This window comes from Aythya fuligula, chromosome 19, assembly GCF_009819795.1.
Source record: "Aythya fuligula isolate bAytFul2 chromosome 19, bAytFul2.pri, whole genome shotgun sequence".
In the NCBI taxonomy this organism is placed as follows: domain Eukaryota; kingdom Metazoa; phylum Chordata; class Aves; order Anseriformes; family Anatidae; genus Aythya; species Aythya fuligula.
In genome coordinates, this window is record NC_045577.1 from 11,914,520 (window position 1) to 11,932,211 (window position 17,692).

General features: G+C 53.3%; 1 protein-coding gene and 1 long non-coding RNA gene across 2 annotated transcripts; one reads left to right on the forward strand and one right to left on the reverse strand.

The window, feature by feature from the left end:
• Positions 1-1,295: 1,295 nt before the first annotated feature.
• On the reverse strand, positions 1,296-3,799 carry LOC116496957. Its single transcript, XR_004254068.1, has 3 exons — positions 3,684-3,799; positions 2,516-2,600; positions 1,296-1,583 (listed from the first exon to the last, which is right to left on the reverse strand). It is a non-coding gene; the product is annotated as an uncharacterized LOC116496957 (long non-coding RNA).
• A 6,688-nt stretch (positions 3,800-10,487) lies between these two features.
• LOC116496897 (FYVE, RhoGEF and PH domain-containing protein 2-like) lies at positions 10,488-17,264 on the forward strand. The gene is made up of 14 exons (XM_032200307.1): positions 10,488-10,574; positions 12,490-12,638; positions 13,019-13,175; positions 13,298-13,436; positions 13,952-14,010; positions 14,396-14,542; positions 14,926-15,018; positions 15,355-15,434; positions 15,513-15,543; positions 15,679-15,771; positions 16,008-16,133; positions 16,327-16,473; positions 16,633-16,776; positions 16,862-17,264. Exons 1-14 carry the CDS (start codon positions 10,488-10,490, stop codon positions 17,090-17,092), a joined length of 1,683 nt encoding a protein of 560 aa, XP_032056198.1. The 3' UTR covers positions 17,093-17,264.
• The last annotated feature ends 428 nt before the right edge of the window (positions 17,265-17,692 follow it).

Genomic DNA, 17,692 nt, shown 5'->3' on the forward strand with positions numbered 1-17,692 from the left:
CGCTGGCTCCAGGACTGGCTGTCCTGGAGACCGGGGTTTTGGTCCCATGTGGAGCAGCAGCCGGCCGTCCTGAGCTACCGGTTCCCTCCATCTGGAGGCGAGGGATCCGACCGTCCCGAGCCCATGGGCTCCAGTCTTGGGTGATGCGTGTGCTAGCCACACTGAGGTCCGGGGCCCACTTCGGGCGTTTCAGGGACAGCGATTGAAAACACTGGTGTGCGGCCTCACGCGGCTTGGGGACCGGCCATGCCGTAAAGGGGGAGGCTGTCGTCCGCCGGCTCGGGGATTGGCTGTCCCAGAGACCGGCGGTTCGGTCCCATGAGGAGCGGCGGTCAGCTGTCCCGAGCTCCTGGTTGCCTCCATCCGGAGGCATGGGATCCGACTGTCCCGAGCCCCTGGGCTCCGGTCTTGGGCAATGCATGTGCTAGCCGCACCGGGGTCCGGGGCTGACTTTGGGCGTTTTGGGGACGGCAGTCCTGGGACATGGGTGTCCGGCCAAGGGCCGCATGGGTGCCAGCCGTGCTGTGAAACGGGAGGTTGTCGTCCGCCTGCTTGGGGACTGGCTGTCACGGAGACAGGGGGTTTGGTCCCGTGCAGAGCGGCGTCCGTCCGTCCCCTGGGCTCTGGTCCTGGGCGACATGTGTTCTAGCAGTAATGGGTTCAGGCGCTGACCTCGAGCGGTTCAGGTACAGCGATCCCAGGGCCAGGTTGTCTGGCCAAGCGCTGCCTGGGGCAGGCTCTCCTGTGTCCCGGGGGTCCGTCCTCGGGCGCCCAGTTTGCAGGCCGTGCTGTGAAGTGGGAGGCAGTTGCCCTCCTGCTCAGGGACTGGCCGTCCCGGAGACCAGAGGTTCTTTCCTGTGCGGAGTGGCGGCCGGCCGTCCCTCGCTCCTGTGGTCCGGTCCTGGGCAACGCGTGTTCTAGCCGCACTGGAGTCTGGGTCTGACCTCGGGCGGCTCTGGGACGGCGATCCCAGGAGCCGGGTGTCCAGAAACAGGCGGCGTGTGTCTGGCCGTACCGTGAAGTGGGAGGCTGTCATCCACCGGCTTGGAGACTGGCTGTCCTGGAGACTGGGGTTTCGGTCCCATGTGGAGTGGCAGCCAGCCTTCCCGAGCTCCCAGTTGCCTCCATCCGGAGGCACAGGATCCGACCGTCCTGAGCCCCTCGGCTACAATCCTAGGCGATGCATGTGCTAGCCTCACCGGGGTCAGGGCCGACTTCGGGCGTTTCGGGGATGGCGATCCTGGGACATGGGTGTCCGGCCATGGGCTGCGCGGGATACAGCCAACCTGTGGAGAGTACCCTGCCTCACTTCACCATTCAACTGAAACCACGCTGGAGCTTTGGAAGTCACAGCAACTGCTCTGCAGTCCTGCCACAAATGTTTTATTATAAAGCTCTAAATAAATTTAATATAGGTTGCAAAGAAACCTTAACTATTCTTTGTCACATCTGTCTAAACTGGAAGGATGAGTGCATCCTTCGACTGTTTTGCTTACCTGAAAGGGCTACACGGCAGTCTGGACTGAACTAAGGTAGGGTGGGATAATCTCTCGTGTTGCGTGTTGTGACCTTCTCCCTCTGCCCTGCAGGGTCAGAGTCAGGGTAAATAAAGACCTTGCAAAGTCAGATTCTGCTCCTGCCCTGCCATCTTCTCCCAGGCAGGTTTACAGACAAAAAAAAAAAAAAAGCCAAAGGAGCCAATATGTCCCTGGTATAACAGGATGGAATACAACCCACTGTGAGCTTGCAGGTACTGACTGTTCCTCCTCCCCATGTTCTGCTGTCCCGAGTGAAGGCAGTGCCCATCTCCCTCTTGCAGTGCTGGAAATCTATTTGGAAAATGCATCATCTTCCAAAGCACAGCATTGGAGCATTTCTAGCTCTGCGTGTCCCAGCTTGCAGTGTTTTTGTACTGCTCCTGCTCTTGGCTCTTCACCCTCAAGTACTGCTGTCTGATTTGGGGATTGGCCCCATTTAACTCTCAGGGCTCACCTTCCCCAAAGTTCTGCACACCTGTGAAAGTAGCTCCTACTTTCAGGCAGTATTCACCTGCCTCTCCTGTGCTGCAGCCACAAAGAAAGAAATATATTACCTTCCCCTTTCATGGTATTTTTGTCCCTTTAGGGCTCCACCTACAATACAAATGAGCTGGGCAGAAGGCCAAGTTATTGCAGTGCTGTTCTGTAGCAAAGAAACACAATGCGCTATCTCTAATACATGCAAAACCCTCCACCAAACAAACCTACACCATACAAACCCCCACTGCACTCTCACCTATGGAAGCAAGCCAGTGCAACATGCCATAGGAGGGGGATGCAGACTGGGCCACCACTTCCTTTGTCCCTGCCTCATAACAACAGGTACATCTGATGGCTGTGCAACTGGTGGTAGCATATAATGTCTAACTGCAGCCTCAGAATGAGACCAAGGTGGTGCTGTGAAGGTGGAAGAGCAGCTGGAGGCTGGATCCAGCATTGCACTCAGCATGTGTGGGCTGGCCTGGAGGAACACTCACCATAGGTAAAGAAGCCAGGCAGGTACAGTACTTTCTTTCCCAGCACGTTTCTTCCAATGGTTGGTGGTAGTGGCTCATGCCCAACCTGCAGGAGAAACCCCATGAACAGGTTCCCAAAACAGTTCTGGCATTCCTGAACCTGACAGACCACATGGCCTTGATTCCATCTTCCTGAGCTGCTGAAGCGCCACGTCCCACTCAGTTACCATATGATAAATGGGTGTCCCATGACATGGGCAGTCCCCTTCCTATTAAACAGGGTCTCTGGAGAACAGGGGTCCTCATCCATCTCATTTTATAGCATTTACCATTACAGAGGGGTTCTCAGGATACTGTGGATCCTCAACCCCCCATTATACAGGAATGTCTCATCTTTTATTATATAGGAGTCCCCACTGCATAGGTATCCTCACCTGTCCCATTTTATACGGGTCCCCACCTGCTGTCATATAAAGGGGTCTCAGTTCCTCTCTTTTAAAGAAGTCCCCACTGCACATGTTTTCTTTGTCCCTCCATTATATATGATTTTCTATTTCCTGTCCTATAGAGTCCCTGTCACTGAAAGTATTCTCATCCTCCTAATATATAAGGCTCCCTGTTTTATAGGTACCCTCATCCTCCCAATTATATGTAGGCCCCCCACTCTGACATAGGGATCCCCATTAGAGAGGGTGCCATCCTCTGTTATACAGGTGGACCCTGGGCAATGGGGCCCCCTCATTACCCCATTATGCAGGTGCCGCTTTCCCCATTATCTAGGTTGATGTACACACAAGACGCCCTTATCTCCTCAGTCAAACAGGGATGCCCCTCCCCAGCCGTACAGAGGTCCGTTATAACCCTGGTACACGCGGGGTTTGCCCTCCCGTGGCACTCCCTGAGCGCCCCGCTCCCCTTCACACCGCGGTCCCCGTTGCACAGAGGCCTCGGCTGGGGCAGTACAGCACAGTCCCTCCTTACACGGGGTGTCCTCATCCCCCCGTACGCTGCGGTCCCCGTGTCGGGGGTCCCTCCTGCCCCGTTCAACCCCCGCTTACAGGGGGTCCCGGTGCGCGGGGCACCCCCTGCCCCGTCACACAGGGGGCCCGGCACCCCTCCACACACAGGCCCTCCTCGGACCCCCCCACGCGGGGGTTCGCCCCTCACCGCCCCGCAGCCGGCCCCGGACCTGGACGAGCAGCTTGACGTAGAGCAGCGGGTGGCTGGCAGCGGCGAGCCCGGCGCCCAGCACCACGAACAGGCCCTCGGCGCCCTCGGCCCGGCCCGGCCCCGGCCCCGGCCCCGGCCCCGCCCCGGGGCCGCCGCCAGGGGGCGTCAGCACCTCCGAGGACAGCGCCGCCGCGTCCGCCATGGCCCCGCCGCCACCGCGCCTGCGCCGCGCGGGCGCGTGAGGGGAGGGAGGAGGGGGAGCGCGCGGGCGGGACCATGGCGGGAGAGGCGGAGGGGGCGCGGGCGGGACCATGGGCGGGCTGGGGGGAGGCAACGCGGCGGAGGCTCAGCAGCGGCCCGGCAGCGCCGCGAGGCGGCTGGCGCCGTAGGTGCGGCTTGAGGAGGCCGCGACAAGGCCGGGCAGGGGCGGCTGCGGCGCGCCCTCCTCCCGCGGGCTCGTGTCCCCTCGCACCAGAGCAGCCCTGGAGGGCCAGGGAGCCTCCGCTCCGCTCCGCTCCGCTCCGCTCCCTTTCAGCCCGGTCGCGGCCCCTCGCAGTGCCATCGGCCCCGCGGGGGCTGCCCCGGCACAGCCCCGCCGCCGCTGGCTTGCCGCGGGCCGGCACGCGTAGCGGGCTCGTGGCATTGCAGCTGTTATATATGGAGTGGTAATTCGTGTCGAGAAAACGGTTGACATTAATAAAGAAGGGGGAGATTTGGGAGTGTGGCCATGGGGGTCGGAAAGCCCGCGTGGTTGATGATAACATCAGACTCTTAATTATGAAGCCATCAGGAATGTAAGAGAGTTTAGAGGGAACAAAGAAGGGTGATTCAGGAGACTCCATGCAGTCTCAGGTTGCTTGTTCTCCAGCCAGTAAGGCATCGAAGTTGCTGGGTGTTTGCCGTTGCTGTTATTTGCAAACTTGTTCGACCAATGGAAAGTTGTTTTGAAAAGAACTATTGTGGGGTGAAGAGTATAAGAGGGGAGCCTGTCGTCAAGATTAAAAAAAAAAAAAAAAAAAAGGCAACACAATGAAGTTATGTCATCAATAAAGAAGCAGAAAGAAGGAATGAAAAGGAACAGGCTAGCAGAACGGAGACCAAGACAGGAACAGGCACATTGATTGCATCATGAAGATGGGTTCAGCCAAACTCAGCAAACTGCTCAGAGAGGCTCGTACAGAAGGTCACTGGAAACAGGCACACAGGAGCTGGGAAGAAGCTCAAGCTGAGAGAAGCGGACCCGTGCACACAACTGCCTCTCACTGGTAAGCAGTTGCTCATTATGGGGAATCATACGTCCTTAGGAACAAAGGCTGTCCTGGTAACCTTACCAGGACATATTATTACCAGGACAGAGCTTATTCTCCTTGTGAGAAACACTCCGTAGCCAATAGCTTAGGCTCAGGCGAGGATCTCAGTGAAGTAGTAATTTATTCGCGATTGCAATGGCGGGCACCCCACAAGCAGGAGAGAGCGCATCTACTAGTTCCAAAACACAGTTTATATACTTTTTGATGACAGGACCCTCCCCTGTTTCCCCACTGAGTGGGTAATCCAGGTTCACAATCTACCTGATGCTTCACAAACAATGCATGGCCTTCAGTTGCCGGCCTGTTAAATTTCAAATTTCTTTTGACATTTTTACTGCTTGAAGTGGTAATGTTTCTTCACTTATCTGACTTGACTTGACACCGTGATTTTCACCTAATTGTCCTAAGGAGTCTGGTTGTCTGCATTTTACAAGGTTGCCTGCTTTCTTATCACTGTAAGCATATCTCAGTACCACATTCTCTCCTTCTAAACAATGTAACTCTGCAAAAACAACATTTATATTCCCACATCCTTATTAACAATCAGACTGTTTATGATCCTGAAATATGGGACCAAATTGATGTCAAGTTGTGGGACTCTGCAACTAAAAACAATGAGGTTGCAGTGGGATTGCTCGGCACCTGGTGAGCTGTCTCTGAGGCCTTAAAGAGCCCTGTGGGACCACAGTCAGAAACGTGTGGTTTGCCAGACAGTGAGCAAGCTGCGGGCTCCTTTACTGATCTGACTGCTATGCCATCGGCCCCTCCGCCGCTACAGGCCTTTGCTGTTACGCCCCCTGCTGACCTGGACGTGCCTTTTGACCCAGACACTGTTGGCCTTGAAAAGGAGATGGATATGCTTTTCTTTGATCCGGGAAGAACGGGATACGTAAGGCCCAAAGGCCGAGTTGCTTGACAACTTAAAGCAAGACATATTGTTCAAAAGGAATGGAAAATAGAGACTTGTTTGTAATTAAGAAAAGGAGTGGAAAATGGAGACTGTTAAGCCATGGAACTTAAAGGATTGTTTGTTACCTTTTCTGATTGTACATATGTATAGGCATACTCGGGTTTAGTATGTAAAAGCAATGATCTGTATATTTAGAGTGTTTGATGTTCTTGTGTGCGTGTTGGTGGAGCGTAGACTCCCCGCACACCCAGTGCTGTTTACTTGCCTTTTATACCTTTTAAAAAAATTCTTTTATAAATATTACTAAATTTAGATTGAGTTGAGACTTCATTTATAACACAGCTGCTCTGCTGCTGCCCTGCCTTTGGTGCCGCAGCCAGTTTGGGGCCAGGCTGAACAAATTCCCAGTGTTTTTGAGAGCTTCTCCTTGCAGCCTGGTGTGCTTCCTCTTTCCTTTTTGAGGCCGCGCCAGATAAAAGCTCATCTGCTGCAGAAGGGACAGCAGCTGGGCTGTGCTGTGGGTCCCAGGGACACCTCAAAGTAGAGTAAGGGAGGGAAAGGCTCAGGGCCGTGGCCGGGAGCCACAGTCACCTGCCCCTGCAGCTCCATCCTTACACCTGGGATCTGCTCCCAGCTGACACAGCCTGTGCCATGGAGAGGGAGGCAGGCAGGCAGTGGAACATGCTGAACCTGGTGGCTGTTTGAAGACTGTGGGTAAGAAGGAAACGTCAGGGGCGCTACAGGTACATTAGGGCTCCATGTGGTGTGGGTTTTGGAAAGAAGACCCATGGTGGAGGTGGTTTGGAGGCTGTGGGGAAAGGCAATTGGGGGATTTGTTTTTCTTTAGCACTCAGATTTGCCCTGTAGCCTTCCTCATGCTGCAGGTCATGGAGCAAAGTCTGAAAACCTTAGCTAGGAGGTGACTGACTTTGCTGGAGGTTTCTGTGCCAGGATCAGGTTTAGGCTCAGTACCTTTGCAGTTAGCCTGCCTGCTGAATGTTGTTTTTCTGCTGCCTCTGGAGAAGAAGATTTTGGTTTGCAAACATGCAGACAGTTCTCACCCAAAGGCAAGTACAGCCTGGGGCGGTAGGTGTGCACGCTTCCTGCCATAGCTCCATCAGTACACCTCCAGCTTCCTCTGCAACTCTTCTGACCAGAGCAGCCCCACGAGCTCTGGGCCAGCAGGTAGACAGCTGGGCGCTTCACAGTCCTTGGAAATCGGCTGCTTGAGTGTCTTAGAGGGCCTGAGCCTCAGACACCAGCTTCAGACATCCAGTTGTTTGCAGCAGTATGACCCATAGGAAGGGGAACAGAAAGCATCTTGCAAGGGAGTGTGTGTGTGGAGGGGAGTCAATGCCTTTCAGGCTGTGTGGCTGCTCCATAAAACAGCATCTTCATTTGAAGCATGAGCTGGGACCTGCAGATCGCATGGGATGACAAACAGCATAGGCCAGAGTCAGGGCTGGTGATATGCCTTGCTCCAGTGAGGTCGTTCTGAGGCTTGGGGTGGGTTGTGTTTGTGGTCAATGCCTAGGTTTTCCTAACTGCTAAATAGTGATACCAAATCTTGCCTTTTCTTGTATCTGTGAGGTGCTCTCAGTGAGCCTTGGTTTTGCAGCCCTTCCTAAAAATGGTGAGACATAAGATTTCCTTCTGCTCCAGGTGCTTTGCCTACATTGTGTGCTCTGCTTGACCTTTGTGCTCTGGAGGGCTTCAGAGTAGTATGGCTGTTCCCATGGTCCTACAGTCACAATTTGTCTTGTGATGTTGTGTTGGAACCATTTGTGGTCTTTGATCTATCCCCATTTTGCTGCTGCAGTGTGTTTGTTGTTTTCATATGTTTGAGTTAGGGGAAATAAAAGTAACTTTTATCACTTTTAGAGGAAGCTGTAGAACCTGGAAACAAGTTTTATGGAACAGAAAACAGTGTAGCCTAAGTCAGCACAAGTCATACTGCAAATAGGAACAGAGAAGTTCCCTGTTGGATCTCAGCAGTGGATTTAGGCTGACACAGGTCTGGAAGGCACTGGGAGAGATGGATAAATCATCTCTATCACATGAAGGGCTATGACTGCCTCCAAGGACAGGTGTGCGTGTCTGTGGATGCACTCACGAGCTCACAGACACGTGCTGGTCCATGTGGGGTAGATCTGTCCTCCTCTTCAGATGAGTGTCTGCTATTGAGTCACGTCCTGTCTGCAACTTCATGGTTTTATGTCCAGTTTCATCCTGTTTTTCTCCTCCTCCTCCTCATTCCATTCCTGTCTGCAGGCCACCACTGGATGTCTTACTAGTTTCTGCCTGGAGGAATTTACTAAACAACCAGCTCTTTGGTGACAGACAGCTCACTGCTGTCACCTTCAAGGTGCTGCTCTGTATTTGTCTTTGTCTTTGCCAGAAAAGAGAAGAGAGAAAGCCACTAAAAGATCACCCTTCTGCAAAAGCACAAACCTTCCTCAAGGCTGAGACCTCTTAGCTATTTGGCTTTTAAAACCTTGTGCCCAGGACAGTTGGTTCCCTGCTTTGGCTCCACAGCAGCAGTAGACAGAAAGCCAGAGCTGTTCCAGTGCTGCAAAGGACAGGTCTGCACTTTGGGCATTAAACAGCTGGGAGCAAGCAAAGATCCAGATGCACCATTTGCTGACACCAAGGCTAAATGGCGTGGACTTGAAGTAGAAGAGGATCCTGCTGGGAACAGGGATGATGCCCCTCTATGGATAAACAGTACAGACAAGCTTTGTCTGACATGTATCCAAAGTGATGGTGTGAGCCCAGAGATGGAAGTGGTCTTCATGTGGGATTTGTCCTGACCCTGGGGAGGAAGTTTGAAAGGATAAGGTCTGGGATGATCAAGGACTGGCATTGCCTTGAAAGTTGTTGAGTTGGTGAGAGGTATTCAGAGGCTGTCAGGTTTCCCAAGTCAGGCCCTAGCACAATTAGTAAAATTAGTTTTAAACTAGAGATCCAGACTGGAAGTGGCTTGAAGAGCACTACGCCAAGTCAAGCATATGGAGACATGGGGAACAAGTTGGCAGAGACATATCTCTGGGAAGAAACACTGAAGTGGGAGGGGAAAACCTCCAGGTGATCTGTTGCAGCCCAGAATTGTGGCTGCATTCAGCAAAACGTGGTGGCATGTTTGTGTGTTATTGCATGGAGACATCAGGAGTGGGGAGGAGAAGAGCCTGGGACAGGGCAGAAAACCCAGCAAAGCTTCAGATTTCAGATTGCTCCCACCTAGTGATGCCTGAGAGGAAGTGATGGGCTGTGCCAAGGAGATACGTGGCTTGTGCAAGTCTGGAAGGCTAAGATGGCTCAGGCTGCCTGTGAATAGGATAAATGGCTGAGCTGTGCTCTTGTAGAGCAGGATGGGGATTAACCACACCAGCAGGAGGAACCAGGAGAGGAGAGACTGGATCATGTCACCCTCAGACTATGTATAGGCTTTCAGACACTGGTTTGTATCAGCAGGGTTGTGGCAGAGCAGGGTAGCATCAGCACTGAAGTGCTGCCATTTCCTACCATCTTGCTTGAGGATGGTAGCCTGATCCTAGGCCAGCTCAGGACAGTGCTGTGGGAAAGCCAGCCTATGGGCTGGCAGCCGGGAGGCCTGCACTGTGCTGGGGCGTCTGATCATGCTGGTTCCCCTCCTTGCAGGGTTGGCAAATTCCCCTGGAGGGATTAACACTCTCTGCATGGCCAGGCTTATCCTGTGACAAGCCAGCCCCAACAGCTTCCAACATCCTCAGCCAGCCAGGGCCAGAACTTCTCCCAGATGGCTGCCAGGCACCAAGCAGAGCAAGAGAGTGAGGAGGAGGAGGAACAGCAGAAGAGGAAGGCCTCAGCAGCAGGGCAGAAAGAGCAGGAAGTTCAGAAGGGGCTTAGCTTCAAATGCCTTCGTTCTTTCCGACACAAGATCAGCGGGGACAACTGGAGGAGGCAACAGGATCCAGGCCTCGAAGCTGTCAGCAAGGTGAGCTCTGGAGGTGGTTCCTGGTAGGCTGATGGGTGCTCACACCCAGGTGTGTGTGCTGGATCAGAGCTGAGGTCTCTGCTGAGCAAGTCACTGCCTGTTCAAGGTCTGGTGCAGGGGGTGACAGAGAAGTGGCCCTGTTCCTGGTGCTTTGGGCACAAATTCCCTGTAGTCAGATAGATCCAGGTAAAGCTTGTGTCTTCTAGCTCTGATATAACTATAGCATGGTTGGTCCCACAGCGTCACCCATGCCAATTGCAGATGCATTTCTGCAGGTCTCATTCAGAAGCCTTGGTAGAACTGCAGACCATGGGGTTAACCCACCCCATGCTGCCCTACTGTATGAGATCACTAGGCCTGTATTGCCCTAGGAGAAATGGACATGGAGAAAGGAGTGACCTATAAGAATGTGAGCCAAGCTTCCCCACAGCCTGCTTTGTTTTCACACAGTTTTGTTTTCACACTCAGTTTTGCTGGATGCTTTGTTGAAGCCCTTCCTTTGCCCTGACCCAGAGTAAGGTCCGCTTCCAGCTGCACTGTGGGCTCTGAACCCTGCGGAACAGAGCTGGATCCCCTCAGGCTGTTAGGGACAGCTCACATCACTGCCCATGAGACTGAGCCCTTCTCCTCATGCAGGAGCCAGAGGAAAAGAAAATCGCTCTGGAGCTGCTGGAGACAGAGCAGGCTTACGTCAACCGCCTCCACCTTCTTGACCAGGTGAGCTGGGGAGCAGAAAAGCGCATGCAAGCCTGGGAAGTGATAGCCCTGCTGCAACCAGCCCCCACTAGCACAGCCTGGGCAGCCCACGCTGACAAACCAGGCACACACTTAGCAGTTGTCTTGTTCTCCTTGACAGGGCTGGGATACTGTGGCAGTGCCTGGGCTCAGTTCAGTGTGTGCACAGGCCAGGAACTGTTTCCTGGAGGTTATGGAGAGAATGAATCTGTGCAGATGTGAGCCTTGCTGGGTTGCTGGTCATCACAGCCAGAGAATCACAAAATCATAGAGTCATAGAATCACAGAATTGTTTGAGTTGGGAGGGACTTCAAAGACCACTAAATTCCAACTCACCTGCTGTGGGCGTGAACACCTTCCATTAGACCAGGTTGCTCAAAGCCCCATCCAACCTGGCCTTGAACACTACCAGGGATGGGGCATACACAGTTTCTCTGGGCAGCCTGTTCCAGTGCCTCACCACCCTCATAGTAAATAATTTCTTCCTAACGTCTAATCTAAATCTACCCTCTTTTACCTTAAATCCATTACTCCTTGTCTTATTCCTGTGCTCCCTGATAGAATCTCTCTCCAGCTTTCTTGTAGGTCCTCTTTAAGTACTATAAGGCCTCCCTGGATCCTTTCCTTCTCTAGGCTGAACTCAATGCCAACTCTCTCAGTCTATCCTCATAGCAGAAGTGCTCCAGCTTCTGATCATCGTTACAAGCCTCCTCTGGACAGGTCCATGTCTTTCTTCTAACAGGTCCATGTCTTTCTTCTGCTGGGGCCTCTAGAACTGAACGCACCACTGCAGATGATAGCATGGAGAGCAGAGCAGGGTGGGAGAAGCACCTCCCTTGACCTGCTGGCCGTACTTGTCATGCAGCTCAAGATACGATTGGCTTTTTGGGCTGCAAGCGCACATTTCTGGCTCATGTTCAGTTTTTCATCCACCAGTACCCTCAAGACCTTTTCCACAGGGCTGCTCTCTTTTCACTTCATCACCCATCCTGTATTTATGTTTGTGATTGCCTTGACCCAGGTGCAGGCCCTTGCACTTGGCCTTGTTGAACACGTTGAGGTTTTCCCAGGCCCACCTCTCAGTCCTGTCCAGGTCTCTCTGGATGGCATCCCTTCCCTCCAGTGTGTTGACCACACCATGCAGCTCAGTCTCCTCAGCAAACTTGCTGAGGGTGCACTCAATCCCATTGTCCATGTCACTGACAAAGATGTTAAACAGTGCTGGTCTCAATACCGACCCCCCTGTGGGACACCGCTCCTCACTGGTCTCCACCTGGACATTGAGCTGTTGTCTGCAACTCTAAGTGCAACCATCCAATCAGTTCCTTACCCACCGAGTGGTCCATCCATCAAATCCATGTCTCTCCAATTTAGAGAAAAGAATGTTGTGTAGTGCCATGTCAAGTGCTTTGCATGTGTCCAGGTAGATGATATCAGTTGCTCTTCCCTTATCCACCAATGCTTTAACTCTGTTGTAGAAAGCCACTAAATTTGTCTGGCACAATCTGCCTTTAGTGAAGCCATGTTGGCTGTGACAAATTGCCTCTCTGATCTCTGTGTGCCTTAGCATAGTTTCCAGGAGGGTCTGCTCCGTGGTCTTGCCAAGCACAGAGGTGAGACTGACTGGCCTGCCAGGTCTGTTCCCTGGGTCTTCCTTTTTTACCTTTTTAAAGATGGGGTTTAAGTTTGTCCTTTTCCATTCACTGAGAACTTCACCAGAATGCCACAGCTTCACCAGACTGCCACAGCTTCTCAAATACGAGGGCTAGTGGCTTAGCAACTTCATCCACCAATCCCATCAGGCCCTGTGGATGCATTTTGTCAGGTCCCTTGGGCTTGTGCACATTCAGGTTCCTTGGATGATCTCGAATGTGATCTTCTCCTACCTTTCTTTCAGGTGTTCTATACAGAGCTGATGAAAGAAGCCAAAAATGGGAAGACAGTCCCAGAGGATGTGGTAAAAATGATCTTCTCCAACATTTCTTCCATCTACCAGTTCCATGCCAAGTTCTTCCTGCCAGAGCTGCAGAAGCGCATGGAGAATTGGTGAGCTGTGGGAGGGGAGGGTTCAGGATGCTTGGGTTAATTTCCCAGAATAAAGGAGCAGTGGCGAATTTGGCCTCCCAATAGGACTAGAGAGTTCAAGCCTGTTTTGCTCCAGACGTCTTTGTGCCGGAGAGCACTTCCTTAAAACAGTCCAGCCCAGATTAAGCTATTTCTGAAAAGCGGAGTGACATCTCATGTGGCTTAGGGGTGTTCCCAGGAATGAATGCTAAGGCTGGCTGGCCATGTACCTGTTCTAGAGAGTGGGGAGTTGTATGAGGATGTAGCCATAAACCTCTGTCATGCATAAACTGCCCCCCTTTTTTTATCTCTTGCTGTCCATCTTCCCTATGGTCTGAGGAAGCTGTGGTTCCCTACTGCAGGAGCTCCCACCCAAGGATCGGGGACATGATCCAGAAGCTTGCACCATTCCTGAAAATGTACGGTGAATATGTGAAGAACTTCAACAAGGCTGTGGAGCTCATCACCGTTTGGACAGAGAAATCACTGCCCTTCCAGGAGCTCATTGCTGACATCCAGGTGATAGGCCATGGCAGTGTGGGGGGACCACAGGAATGCTTCCCAAAATCTCCCTCTAGGGAGGAAGCAGAGGAGAGTAGGAACTACTGTGTTTACTGTTTCTTTCTCTGTGCATGGGTCAGAAGAGGAAGGTCTGCGCTAACCTAACACTGCAGCACCATATGCTGGAACCAGTGCAGAGGATCCCACGCTATGAACTCCTCTTAAAAGACTATATCCAAAAACTGCCGCCTGAGTCCCCAGATCGGAATGATGCAGAGAGTAAGAGCTCCTTGCTGTAGTGAGCAGTGGGGTGGGTTGGTGGGGGAATTGACAGCTCCTGACATTGTACATGGACATCGGGCTACCTGGGTCCTCTCAACAGCTGCTCTTGGATAAACCTCTGAGTATGACACTTTTCTGACCCCTTTAGGGTTTGTGAAAGTTGTTGGGAGAGGTGGGTGATGGTTCAGGACAAGGTGCCCTGCTGCAGAGCATTTCCCTGCAGGGAGATCTGCCACGACCAGGGGAGGTATCACAACCGTGTGGATAACAGCAGTTCCCAGTCCAGCTGGGATGAAGGATAAATTAGCACCCTGTGTCTCCCCACGACTGCCTGTGCTGCATAATCTAGCTGGACCCAGGCACCTGTGTGGTGCTCAGGGCCATTCAGATGGTATCCAGGGTAGGACAGCAGCCACTGCATGTGCGGTTGCTGGTGAGGACAGATGCAGGAGTTTTCTCCTACCTCTCCACAGCAGGAGCTTAACCCTTCTTCCTTTCTCTTTTCCTTGCAGAGGCCCTGGAGATGATTTTCATGGTGGCCAAGCATTCAAATACAGCTATTGCTGAGATGGTGAGTACCTGTCACAGCTGGCAATGCTTTGCAAGTCATGGCATGGTGATTTGCTGGCACTCTGCCAGATTTTCTTATGGCCTCTTTGCTGTGCAACTCAGAATAGAGCAAAACCCTGCCCAGAATGGGGCAGGGTTCAGCCGGGGAGGTTAGACTTTGCTTTTGATGTCTGACCCTCATCTCCCTGAGCCTGGGGAAATAATGCCTGTAGCATCAGCCGTGTTGTGACTGGCTGTTTCCAGGCTGGAAGCTGCTCGTGAAGGTCAGTCTGGGGTGAGTGACATGTGCCATCTCCCCCAGTACTCAGTAGCTGGGCTGGGGCTGGAGGGGACGCAGGTGTTGGCTGTTCAGCTCCCTCCCAGACAGGTTCCCCTGCCTCCCCCAGGAGCGGCTGCAGAACCTCTGGGAGGTCTACCAGAGACTGGGCCTTGAGGATGACATTGTGGATCCCTCCAATGAGCTGATCAAGGAGGGGCCAGTCCAAAAAATCTCAACCCGCAACAACAGCACATCGGAGAAGTACCTGTTTCTGGTGGGAGCCAGGATGCCAGGGGGAAGGGGCAGGGAGCAGGTGGGATAGGGATGGCGAGAGGGGCAGACAGCTTGGCCAGGGGTGGTGGTGGCTCATCTCTGTATAGAAAGGATTATTTCACATCTGGGGGGTTTGAACACCCTGGTTCAGGGCTCCATGTGTTTGGGAACCTCTGATTCCCTGGGGGACGCAAGAATCCTGTAGTGTTTTCCCTTTGTAGGGCGGGAGAGGGCTGGGGCAGAAGTAGGCACCTTCTAGTCCAAATCCTTCCCAGGGATTGGCTCAGCTCCTAGGATCTGAGGGACCCTTGATCCTAGTGAACCCCTCAGCCCTGAGCAGATAGGTTGCTGGGCACAGACCCACACTCTTCTTCTCCTGCACAGTTCAACAACATGCTGCTGTACTGCGTGCCTAAGGTCATTCAGGTGGGCGCTGAGTTCCAGGTCCGCCTCCGCATTGACATGGATGGCATGAAGGTCAGACAAGCCCTTTGTCTTTTTGCTTTCCCCAAGGCCTTGGTTAGCAGTTTCAGAGGCTTCCTCCAAATGCAGCCCTCTCTGGGGTGTAGTGTGGCTGCTACCTTGTACTTCCTGGGAAGGGAGGAAGAATTTGGAGCCAGGGTTGATGTTGTGGGTGAGGGGGACTGGTTGCAACCTGATCCTGTGAGATTGCACTGCAATGTCATGCACGGATTTGAGGGGCTGAAGGGCTTCTGCCTGAGGGAACTCCCTGTTACTCACTTCACAGATGGAGGTCCCTTTGAGCTGGATGTTTGTTCAGCTGCTTCCCATGTTCTCTTTGGTGTCTCTCAGGTGCAGGAGCTGAATGATATGCAATTCCCTCACACCTTCCTAGTCTCGGGAAAGCAACGGACACTGGAGCTGCAGGCCAGGTAAGGAAAAGTGTGATGGCCCCATTTCTCCTCAGGGAGGAGGGATGCCAGCTCATCCATCTCGCTTTTTGCACTTAGGTCTGGGGAGGAAATGAATGCCTGGATCAAGGTACGGCTGAGTGCTGTGAGAAGTGGCACATCCCACACCAGCTGGATGCCTGGGTCCCCAGGGGTGCTTATCCCCTACCTGTCAGTGTTTGGGTATCCCCCCTATCTGTCCTTCCAGCCCTGCCTTCCCTTTTAGGCTTTCCAGGATGCCATTGACAGGAAGGAGAAGAGGAGTGAGAGCTTTAAGATGGTTGTGCGTGGGCTGGAGACAGGAAACCCCACACTCAAGGTAACCCTTCTGTCCTTCCCATGTTCTGTCTGCCTCCAGCACCCCCATACGCTGAAGCTCAGGGAGATCCCACTTTGCTGTGCCTCAATTTCCTAAGCTAAACCCTACAGAACTAGTGGGGGCAGACTGGGGAGGGACAAGTAAGTGCAGAGGGCCTGAGGAGGCTGAGAGGAGTGTGAGCAGGACCACCCTGACCATGACTAGCTAGCCCCAGCAATGCCATTTCCCACCCTCAGACAGAAGAGCTGGGCTGCCGAGCCCCACAGTGGGTGCGGGACAACTTGGTGACCATGTGCATGCGCTGCAAGGAGCCCTTCAATGCCATCATGCGCCGGAGACACCACTGTAGAGCTTGTCGATATGTGAGTTACCCTCTCCCCCAACTCCTCCCTTCCCTTCTGGCCTGAGCAGTTGGGCCAGGAATGCAGCCTTTGTACACTCTGCACCCCTTTACCTGGGTTTGGGGCTGTTTCCTGTCCCTCAGCTCCTCATGGAGTTATAGGGATGCCCCAGTTTTACCCTAGCCCCATCAGTGTCCATGCCTGATGGTTGTAGGTGGTGTGTGCTCGCTGCTCAGAACACAAGGTGAAGCTTCAGTATGATGGGAACCGCCTAAACCGTGTATGTCAGGAATGCTATGTCTTCCTGATGGGCCATGTAGTGCTGGAGGACCAGGAGTGGAAGCACAAAGGCATCCTGGAGGTCAGTTGTACCCCTCTCTGCCCATCCTCCCTGTGCCCTGCTCCTCCAACCTCTGCTGCCATTCCCAGCCCTTTCTGCTTCCACTAACACTGAGTGTTTGGCTGTTTTTTTTTTTATTATTATTATTTTATTATTTTATTTTATTTTATTTTTTGGCAGAAGGGAGCTGCAGAAATATCAGGCAGGAGTCTTCTGTGCAGTTCCCTGCAGCTGCTGGACAAGAACGGCAAGGGAGGCATGAGAGGCTGGTTTGTTATCCCATGGGATGATCCCCTTGTGCTGTACATTTATGCAGCCCCCCAGGTAAGGCTGGGCTCAGCTCCATCTGCAAGGGGGCAGCCCAGTGCTTAGATTGCCTGCCTTTCATTGCTGTGTTCTCTCTTAGCAGGATGTCCGAGCCCACACCTCCATTCCACTGCTGGGATACCAGGTAAGGGACCTGCCACAGGGCAAAGCCCAACACCTCTTCCAGCTGGCACAGTCCCAGCAGGTCTATACCTTCCTGGCCGACACAGAGGAGCTGAAACAGCGCTGGATGAGGATCATGGCACGCTGTGCTGCAGGGATCATACACCCAGAGGAGAGTGAGGATGTGGACTCATGCAGTGCAGCAGAGTGAAGCCAGGCCCAACTCCTGGGCTGCCTGGTGGGTCACACCTACCCATCAACACCTCCTGTTCATAGCCAGACTTAGGCAGATCCCCCACCTCTCTGTACTTTAATTTTTCACTGCAAAAAGGGCAAGGTGGGGGTATGTTTGTCACCATATGGACAAGCCAACTCCCCCTCCCCTCCCCTCCCCTCCCCTCCCCTCCCCTCCCCTCCCCTCCCCTCCCCTCCCTGAAGATGGAGGTACCTAGGATGTGAGGTGGGGGGAAAGCCAGGGCATTCGGGAGAGCCCACAGCCTGCCTGGCATCGGTCTGCTGCGCTGTGCTGCCGCCTGAGGGCAGCACAGCTTTCACACCTCAGCTTTCCTCCAAGCCTGGTGGTAGATGCCATATGGCAGACATAGCCTGCTGCCATAAATCCTTCTTCTTACCCCAGTGCAGTCTAAGGAGCCTTTATGGAGGGTGTATTTTCTGGAGTGTCCTGCAGGATTGTCAACAGAGACTGTTCCCTGGCATCATCTTACCCATAACCAGGCCCAGTCTTGCACCCTGCTGAGACCAAGCTGGTAGCTTGCCCTCACCCAGCTCGGGGACCTTAGGCCAGGATTTA

Bases quoted from the DNA above. Each gene is read 5' to 3' on its own strand.
- LOC116496897 (XM_032200307.1), top strand. From the start codon at position 10,488: ATGCAGGAGCCAGAGGAAAAGAAAATCGCTCTGGAGCTGCTGGAGACA. The intron at 13,176-13,297 runs GTGATAGGCCAT...TGCATGGGTCAG, and splicing joins AGCTCATTGCTGACATCCAG to AAGAGGAAGGTCTGCGCTAA. The intron at 16,134-16,326 runs GTGAGTTACCCT...TGATGGTTGTAG, and splicing joins ACTGTAGAGCTTGTCGATAT to GTGGTGTGTGCTCGCTGCTC.